The 10,000-nt window shown below is 44.0% G+C and overlaps 1 protein-coding gene across 1 annotated transcript in view; it reads right to left on the bottom strand.

The window, feature by feature from the left end:
- Positions 1 to 10,000, bottom strand: part of gabrd (gamma-aminobutyric acid type A receptor subunit delta) — a 32,756-nt gene that overhangs the window by 9,146 nt on the left and 13,610 nt on the right. The window contains exons 5-6 of the mRNA XM_063193329.1: positions 8,367 to 8,504; positions 7,002 to 7,157 (exon numbers count right to left, since the gene is read on the bottom strand). Coding sequence (XP_063049399.1) covers positions 7,002 to 7,157; positions 8,367 to 8,504 — 294 coding nt within the window. The remainder of the gene's footprint in view (positions 1 to 7,001; positions 7,158 to 8,366; positions 8,505 to 10,000) is intronic.

The following is a 10,000-nucleotide window of genomic DNA, read 5'->3' as shown; positions in this document are numbered from 1 at the left end:
TCATAAAATCCACCTGCAAGAATTTCACGTAATATCCTTATCCACCCCTTTTTTACATTTTGCCACTTAAAATTTGTAATATTAATCGTAGCTTGTAAAAATGCGGTCAGTAATTGTACGTTCATGCTTTGATTTCACCATAAAAAGTAGAAAGCAACTGCACCAGTTATCGGCAAAAACATAATATCATTAGCCAGACTGTATATCTGCTTGATGCAGTGTTTAGGATTGGCCCACCTGTAGCTCTCGCATATGCTCCTACACCCACACACACACAGACACACACACACACACACAAGCGCATGCGCGCGCAGGCACGCACGCACGCACGCACATACACGCACACGCTCGCACACACACGCATATGCTACTGCTGCTGTTTGATGGAGATTTTAACAAACAGGTCTCACCACATCTGACAGAAACCATGCTGGGTGATAATCACCGGTAAGGAGCTAAAAAACAAAAAAAACAGGCCATATTAGTGTGTGTGTGTGTGTGTGTGTGAGTGTGTGTGTGTGTGTGTGTGTGTGTGTGTGTATATGTGTGTGTGTGTGTGTGTGTGTGTGTGTGTGTGTGTGTGTGTGTGTGTGTGTGTGTGTGTGTGTGTGTGTGTGAGTGTGTGTGTGTAGGAGCCATTTTGCACTTTTTTGTTGTATGACACCTGCTGGCCAAATTTGGAATGGCGTTTAGAATTATGTGGCATTTGGTGGCCTTAATTGAGCCAGGTGCCATGATTGAGTCATTGATGCACCTGCACCTTTAATTAGGTAGCGTGTGCGTGCTGATAGAATGTTTGTGGAACTTGGATGCTTGTGCAACTTTGGAAAGAGAATTGGAAGACGCCAGCAGGCATAAGGTTTTAATTTATTTTCCGATGGCAATTTATGTTTGGATTATGGACTTATTATTTAGTTAACTTTAATTTTGTGACAACTTTGATGGAAAAACGATTACCCTTTGTGTTATGGAATAAACCATCGATTTATTAAGACCACCTCAAGGCGTCAATTGAAGTGACTTAGAAGAAGACACTACAAAGTTAAAACCCTACTGCATTGGAGGAGAACCCCTGGAAGACCACAAGTAAAACCTTGCTGCACACTGCGTGGAAGAAGAACAACATCGTTAGAATCTGGACGAAGATAAAAGAAGATAGGCTACACTCTGCCTCGTTGGAAATCTGCAAGAAAAAAACGCATCGTTAAATCTGAAGAGAAGTTGGACGTTTGCCCTGTGGAAACCTGTAAGAAGAAAAAGAAGCATCGTTAAACCCTGCTAATTGGAAGAAGATGGAGAAGGCCAGATGACACCTGCCTAAAGAAGAAGATTATGACGACAACGAAAGCGTGAAGAAAAGATTGAAATCCTAAACAGAAGGAAAGCTGCCTAAAGAAGAAGAATATCAAGACGACGAAAGAATCAAGAAACAGAAACAGAAGAACAGAAGAAGAATCTGCGTAAAGAGTTTAACCCTGCAAGAAATCAACGCGCTAAGAAAAGGAAATCGCCGAAAGAACAGAAACCTGTTGAAGAACAGAAGTCGCCGAAAGAAACGCATTGAAAAGAAAAGTGCTTCGAAGAAAAGGAATCGACGAAAGTTGGGAGAAGAACATCGAACATCGCCTGTCAAACAAGAAGCAAGCTGAAGTTTGGAAACGCCGGCTGATTGGAAAGCCGGAACACCTGTGAGCGCCGGTGGAGAGCTGGAAATCGCTGTGGGTGCCCGGAGCTGTGCGTTTGTGGAGAAGTAGCCTACCAGTTTCGAATCATGGATTGCATGTGGATTACTTGAAGAAAATCAAGGTTTGTGAAATAAGTGGACCCGTGCTTCGCGAGACTGGACTACTGATCTGTGAGTACTAAACTGTTTTCTCATCAGGGCCGCCGCGCCCACTGTGAACTTGAGTGGCTGTAGCCTACTCTTCGTACCTGTCTTGGGCCGCTCAAGTTTGACTTTGAACTCGAGCCGCCGCGCTCACTGTAAGAGAACTGAACTCTATTTGGTTGCAGTGTTGCAATGATTTAATTTAAAAGAAAACCAAGCCTTTGTTGGATACTTTTTTGTTAAGTTTAAAGACAATGGAGAAGCCACAGGAAGAAGAGACACTGTGTGATGACAGGGAACTGTCTAAATTACTGAAAAGCCGTAGAGGGAAGCTTAGTGTTCTTACACGTAAGCGTAAGGAAATCAACTATTCTATTGAGGCAGGCCAAGAAAAGTCCCTTGTTGAAAAGCAACTGCAGACGTTTGACCAGTATTTGCTTGAATTCAGTGATGTTCACGAATCAGTGCAGCATTTAATGACCGATGCATTAGAGCAGGAAGCAGATCAGCAAGACTGGTATGAACCGAAATATAACCTGTTCAAGGAATTCATTGATGGAGTGTTGAAATGGATCCGTAGCGAGAATGTTGATGTGGAGGAGAAAGAGGAAAAGGCTGAAGAGGAGAAAAAGGAAATGACTGTGGAGGAGGAGAAATTAAACGAGGCTATTAAGCCCCAGGACAGTATATCCCAAGCAGCCCCAAGCGTCAAGGCTAGAAGTAACGTTAGTCGCGCGTCTCGGGCGAGCGCGCAGTTGAGGGTAAAGGCTGAAGCGGACCTCGCTGCGCAACAGGCAAAAACTGATGCATTAAATAAGAAAAGTGACCTTGACTTGGAAGAGGCTGCTGTACTGGCTAGATGTAAGGCAGAATTTCAGGCACGAAGAGAAAAACTTGCACATGAGTCAGAGCTCGCTGCCGCTGAGGCAAAATTGAAGATCTATAGAGAAGCTGAAGAGCAAGGCTCATTATCCGGTTTACACAAATTCGGCACGCCTACTGAATATAAAATCCCTGCAACAGTGCAAAGGGCAAAGCGAGTGCAAATTACACCCCAAAGTGACACTGTGCAGCAGAATGTACATGCGCAAAGTTCCCAAATAGCCCCTATCCAAATAGCCAGCGCCAGTGCGCATCATAGCGCCCCAGTAGTAAGCCAACCCAATGGAAACGCGTCAAATGCCAATGTCAATGACGTCACTGAAGTGTTGAAACGGCACACAGAAATCACTTCACTGTTAGTGAAACAGCAGGCTCTCTCCCTATTGCCAGGCAGAGAAATCCCAGTGTTTGATGGTGACCCATTACAATATCGCACATTCATTAAAGCATTTGAGCAATTCGTGGAAAAAAAGACTGAGAACATGGACGACCGTTTGTATTACCTACAACAATACACAAAAGATGAACCTAGGAGCCTAGTCTCCAGTTTCCTACACATGGACCCCAACACTGCATACAATCAGGCCAAGGAACAGCTGGAATACAATTTTGGAAATGGATATAAAATTGCATCTGCCCATATGAAAAAGGCTTTGAACTGGCCAACCATCAAGCCAGAAAATGCCAAAGACCTGCGCTCCTATGCATTGTTCTTGCGCAGTTGTTTCAACATTATGTCTGACATTGATGGTTTAAAGGAGCTTGAAAATTCCAGCAATATGAGGCTGATGGTGTCGAAATTGCCATTTAAGCTAAGAGATAGATGGCGTGCAATTGTTAGCAACATGGAGGAAAATAAGAAACCCAGGGCAACTTTCAAGGACTTGGTAGAGTTCATTGAGAAGCAAGCTAGGGCATTGCTCGACCCAGTGTTTGGCGATATCCAGACCCCCTCTGATGCCAAAGTGACACCAACATCTATGCAACAGAGGAAACTCAGATCAAGTAGCTCTAGCTTCGCCACCACAGTAGCCCCTGTATCTGTTCCTATACACCCAACTGATGGATCATGCATGTTCTGTGGAAATAATCACAATCTGGATCAATGTGACACATTCAAGAATGAAATCAATTTGGAAAAAATAGCCTACCTGAAAGCCAAAGGGTTGTGCTTTGGTTGCCTTAGAAAGGGCCACATAGGCAAAACATGCCAGAACAGAATGACATGTGACATATGCTCTTTACTGCACCCTACTGTACTTCACATCCCTACAGCGAATGAAAAAGATAAGCCCAAAACTGAAACCACCACTTTAAGTAATGCAATGGTGAATGCGAGTGACCCAATGGGGGCCGGTACATCAGGCAAATGCACTCTAGCCATAATACCGGTTAAAGTGAGGATGTCAGATAGTGGCAAAGTAGTAACAACCCATGCATTTCTTGATCCTGGTAGCACAGCTACGTTCTGTACAGATTCGCTAAAAGAAAAGCTGAGCGTCCCTGGCAAGAACATCTCCATCATGCTGTGTACAATGGGCCAAGAGAGCAGGGTGCCCAGTAGCATAGTCTCTGGTCTGGAAGTAAGCAATATGGAAGGAACGCAATACCACAAACTTCCACCAGTGTATACACAAACACACTTACCTGTGACAAAACAACACATACCAAAACAAGAATCTGTTGACAAATGGAAATACTTACATAGAGTGAGAATTCCGCATCTGGATGCTGACATTGAGCTGCTAATAGGCACAAATGCAGCAAACCTCATGGAGCCTATGGAGGTGATAAATAGTAGAGGTACAGGCCCATATGCATTTAGAACACCCATAGGGTGGGTTGTGGCTAAGCTCACACAAGATGCGTCTCATAAAGCGCAAAGAACCCACACTGCTGTCACAACAAACCACATATCTATAAGAGACATGAAGGAGTTGATTGAGCAGCATCACAAAGATTCCCCAGAACTGGCAGCTACAGAGAAAAGCTCAGTGGTGTCAGTTGTCGATCATCGAATGCATACAATGGAAACTGGAAATGGAACTTCAAAGGAAATTGTAAATAGCCATTATAACTTACCTTTGACATTCGAAAACAAAAACGTGACAAATGATTATGATCAGGCCCAACTGCATGTTGTATCCCTGAAAAGAAAAATGGAAAAGAATGGAGAGCACCATATGAAGTGCACAACCTCTTTAGAGGGAAAGGTAGGAAGGAGTCAGACAGACATAGCTCCATCCAATGACCATATCACCCAAAGTGGAAAGGTGAGGTTCAGTAGGCCACACCATGGAATACATCACCAGAGGAAAGGTGATAAGATGACAAGCATCAAACAGAGTAGAAATGGAAAGACAAAACTGGAAAAAGCACATGGTGCAACTTGTGACCTGAAGGCAAGCTCTCTCTTGAACTCAAACACTCGGCCAAATGGTCCAGAATTCCTCAAAGCCCAGAAATCTGAACGACCCAGGTCTATACTTGCCTTACAGAAAGAAAAAGAAATGGAAATGGATGTTCTCAAAATGAACACATGGACGAAGGATCAGCACAAATTCTCCCTGTTGAACCTGAGACAAACTGGAAAGGAAATACTTACCACAAAGAGCCTTGCACCTGAAAAGGAAAACCTGTTGGAAAGAAAATTGAAAGCAAAGAAAAAATGCATGACTGTATATCCAATAACATTGAATGAAATCAAAGCTGCAGGAAATACATCCACTAGGCCAACTAGTTGTCCACTTGCACTACACACAGTAGATGTAAATAAGAACCAGTACAATACTCAGCAGACCTCTTATGGAAATTATGGGTTAGGGAACATACAGTACATGCCCAACCTTACAAGAAAGAGCAGAGATGGTTGAGTTTGAATGAAGTTGCATGTGTGATGATGGTGTGTTAATTGCTGTCCCTATTGCCACTAGGGCCCTTTGGATGTGGGATGAATGATTGACACTAGGAAAAATGTGTGGTATGATACCTGTTGCAACTTTGAAACAGTACAACTTTGAACTTTGATCAGTTACCTTTTGATTGAATATGAATGTGACATGAACCATGAACTTGAATGAATGATTGTGATGTAATATGAATTAACCTGAATTGGTAACCTGAATCTTTGTCTGAACTCTCACATACACTGATGGATCCAGTCTTCACATGCGCACACTTGGATCATGGACTCTGTAGATCTTTGGATCTATTCGTGCACACACGAGCGTCACATTTCGTGCACACATGAGCGACGTTTCCATACACAGACATAATGCACCACATACACAACTCAAGAAAGACTCTAACGTATATGAGCTCTTGAAAGGACATTCTTGTACTTAAGGACACTTGAAAAAGAAAAAATATATAAAAGGGAAAAAAAAAAAAAATTGTAATTGTGTTGGATAGAACTTGTACATATGATGACTTATGGAAATAATCTGCTTGGATTATGATTATTTTCTTTATGGCTCCTTAGTTGTGTTTTGTTTTATTGTACCTTGCCCGGTACCAATAAGGGGGCCGGTGTGTAGGAGCCATTTTGCACTTTTTTGTTATATGACACCTGCTGGCCAAATTTGGAATGGCGTTTAGAATTATGTGGCATTTGGTGGCCTTAATTGAGCCAGGTGCCATGATTGAGTCATTGATGCACCTGCACCTTTAATTAGGCGTGTGCGTGCTGATAGAATGTTTTTGGAACTTGGATGCTTGTGCAACTTTGGAAAGAGAATTGGAAGACGCCAGCAGGCATAAGGTTTTAATTTTATTTTCCGATGGCAATTTATGTTTGAATTGTGGACTTATAATTTTAGTAAACTTTAATTTGTGACAACTTTGATGGAAAAACGATTAGGCCTACCCTTTGTGTTATGGAATAAACCATCGATTTATTAAGACCACCTCAAGGCGTCAATTGAAGTGACTTAGAAGAAGACACTACAGTGTGTGTCTGTGTGAATGGATATTTGGGACAAAATGAAACATTTGGACCCCTGGACTTTAGGGATTAGACGTGCGTGCGTGTGTGTGTGCGTGCATGCGTATCTTACCCAGGGAGAAGCATGCATGGACTTTAGGGTTTAGGTGTGTGTGTGTTTTCGGGTGTGTGTGTGTGTGTGTGTGTGTGTGTGTGTGTGTGTGTGTCTGTGTGTGTCTGTGTGTGTGTATATGCGTGTGCGCATGTGTGTCTGTGTGTGTGTGTGTGTGTGTGTGCGTGACGTGTGCGCGCATGTGTGTGGGTGGGTGTGTGTGCGTGCATGTGTGTGGGTGGGTGTGTGTGCCTTACCCAGTGAGACGCGCGCGGGGACTGCTGATTGGCTGATCCAGAAGGAGACCCAGCTCATGGCGACCAATAGGATTGAGGGCATGTAGGATTGGATGATGTAGACGCCACGGTTACGCCTCAAGGAGAAGCGCAGAGAGAGGCGAGGGAACTGGCCAGCTACACACACACACACACACACACACACACACACACACACACACACACACACACACACACACACACACACACACACACAGACACACACACACACAAACACACACACACACACACACACACACACACACACACACACAAACAGACACACACACACACCCGCAAACACACACACACACACACCCGCGCGCAAACACACATACACACACACGCGCAAACACACACACACACACACACACACGCAAACACACACAAACACACACACACACACACACACACACACACACACACACACACACACACACACACACACACAAATAATTTCTTAGAGAGACAAGTGGTTTTAGCCACGCGAGTTGGGGCAATAACAGGTCTGTGATGCCGCCCGGGTCTGCATGCGGCTACTAGTTACTCTCTCAGCGAATGAAGTCAATAGAACGTCAATGTGTTCCAGCGAGACGAGCAGGCGAGTAGGCGAGTACTGTACAAGCGATGCGATGTGGGCGGATCCCGAGTTGAAAATATTTTAACTTCGAGCGAGGCGAGTAAGCGAGTAACCAATTGGAATGCAGAGTTCGGTACTTCTCGCCCGTTCATTGGCAGTTAAAGCCACGGGAACTTTCAGCGAATGTTCCATGAAAGAGTGGCGAGTAGGCGAGCAAGCGAGAAGCTAGTAATGTTTTTGTACGCCGCTTTAGATGTCCGGGGCTGCATGCGAGAAGGGGCAATAACAGATCTGTGATGCCCTTAGACGTCCGGGCTGCATGCGAGAAGGGGCAATAACAGGTCTGTGATGCCCTTAGACGTCCGGGCTGCACATGCGCCACTGGTGATCAGGACTGGGGATTGAAACAAGGAATTCCCAGTAAGCGCGAGTTGTAAGCTTGCGTTGATTAAATCCCTTTGTACACACAACCCGTCGCTACTTCCGATTGGATGGTTTAGTGGCGGGGCGCTAAAATCTTAAAATCCTTTTTCAGTGCTTGTACAGATTATAGATGTTGGGTTGGGGGTGCGCGGATAGTCTTGTGAACAGGTAAGGGGGTGCGCTGAGAGAAAAAGGTTAAGAACTACTGGTTTAGAATAGTAACGCAGAATGGCTAGTGACACTTTGGTTTCAAGTAGCCAAAGCCGATTTTTGGCCGGCTGCGGGTATCAGTGTCAAAGCCCTGAAACACAAACACACACACACACACACTCATACTGACTGACCTGATTTGAAGTTCTGTGTGTCGGTGTGGAAGCGATAGTGTGTGATAGTGAACTGGGACAGCTCCAGTTTGTCCAGGCCGTGGATCTGCTTCTGATTATCAGACCAGTAATACGTAATGTCCTCTGAAGAATAGCCATCTGTAACACACACACACATGCACACACACACACACACACACACACACACACACACACACACACACACACACACACACACACACACACACACACACACACACACACACACACACATATATATAAGCCAGATGTTCTTGTGCATACACTTGAAAAACAATCTTTGGCTCCATATTATAATGAGGCCTACTGTTGATAGTAAGGACAGTGCAGTGACCATAAATCTGTTATAATGAATCTGGATATAATGTCGCATTTTGTGAATGGGTGCTGAAATGAGAGACAACTGTAACCCATGGCTATTAAACTGAATTATCGAACCAAAACCTCAAAGTTATCGTTTTTGGGGGCTTTTGGGGAGGAAATTAACTGAATAACAACTCAAAACAAATACAACAATTATCGCACATCTGGCAACAATGTTTAGCACTCAGATTTTTCTGGTTAGTTTAGAACAGTGTTTCTCAACCTTTTTTAAGGCGAGGCACCCTTTCAATTCATGAAAAATTTCAAAGCACCCCAAACCAACAAGAAAAAAAATCTAAACCTCAGCAGTGGGTATTTTCTATATATATGCTTTCCAAAACAACATTAGAATTACAAGAGAAAACATCATATATTGAGATAAAGGCACCATGAGGGGGTTTGCTCCATAGGACTCCATTCGTTCTGGTCTCCGGGCCACCACGTGGATAAGGGTGGAACTGCAACTAGAGCTCTAAACCTGCCTCGTGTGGAAACCGGAAATGCACCATAAAAGCAACCAGTGGCGTATCTGGACTTCCTAGACAATCTGTGTTATACATGGGTTGGTCTATTATGATGCTAGCTGAATGCACACACAGCCAGGGATCCCAAAATGCTAGGCGGCTAGGTGTTTAACATTTGAAGTTACATTGGACCAGTGTAGTGCTAAGAACCTGTTTCTTAGTCTGCTGGATGTTGTAGCGGTTTCTGTAGTTTCTGTACGCCTACCAACTCCATTGTGGACTAATTATCTTAACGTGAGTACATCAGAATCGATTCCTATGCTTTGTAAATTAAGTTTTATTGTGTGAGGAGGACGTTTGAGTCTTCAAACGTTTGAGCTTCCAAAACAACCAGAGGCTGCCGCCGACAGTGACTAACACTTTGCAACACAATATAGCGCTTTTCAGAGCACATGGCAAAGAACTCCGAGCGACATGATAGTATTGTCTTCTAAACGGTGTCACCGACATTACAGCGTGTGAGTAAGTGGATAAAACCACCAGGCGAGAAGACAACAGGTTCTTGTCGTACACTGTGCAGGGCTCCAATGGCACTTCCAATGATAAACACCTAGCTAGCTGCCTAGCATTGTGGAATCTCTGGCTGTGCACGCACTCAAAAGTTTATTAATATTCAAAATAAATGTATAGCCGTGAAAATTGTACCTCTAAGCTAGTAATTAACATGGAATCCTATCAGACCAGATAGCAATTAACATGGAGTCCTATGAGACCAGCTAGCCGCCAACC

This window comes from Engraulis encrasicolus, unplaced genomic scaffold, assembly GCF_034702125.1.
Source record: "Engraulis encrasicolus isolate BLACKSEA-1 unplaced genomic scaffold, IST_EnEncr_1.0 scaffold_34_np1212, whole genome shotgun sequence".
Lineage (NCBI taxonomy): Eukaryota > Metazoa > Chordata > Actinopteri > Clupeiformes > Engraulidae > Engraulis > Engraulis encrasicolus.
The sequence above is the reverse complement of the archived record's forward strand: the minus strand, read 5'-3'. Positions and strand labels throughout refer to the sequence as shown.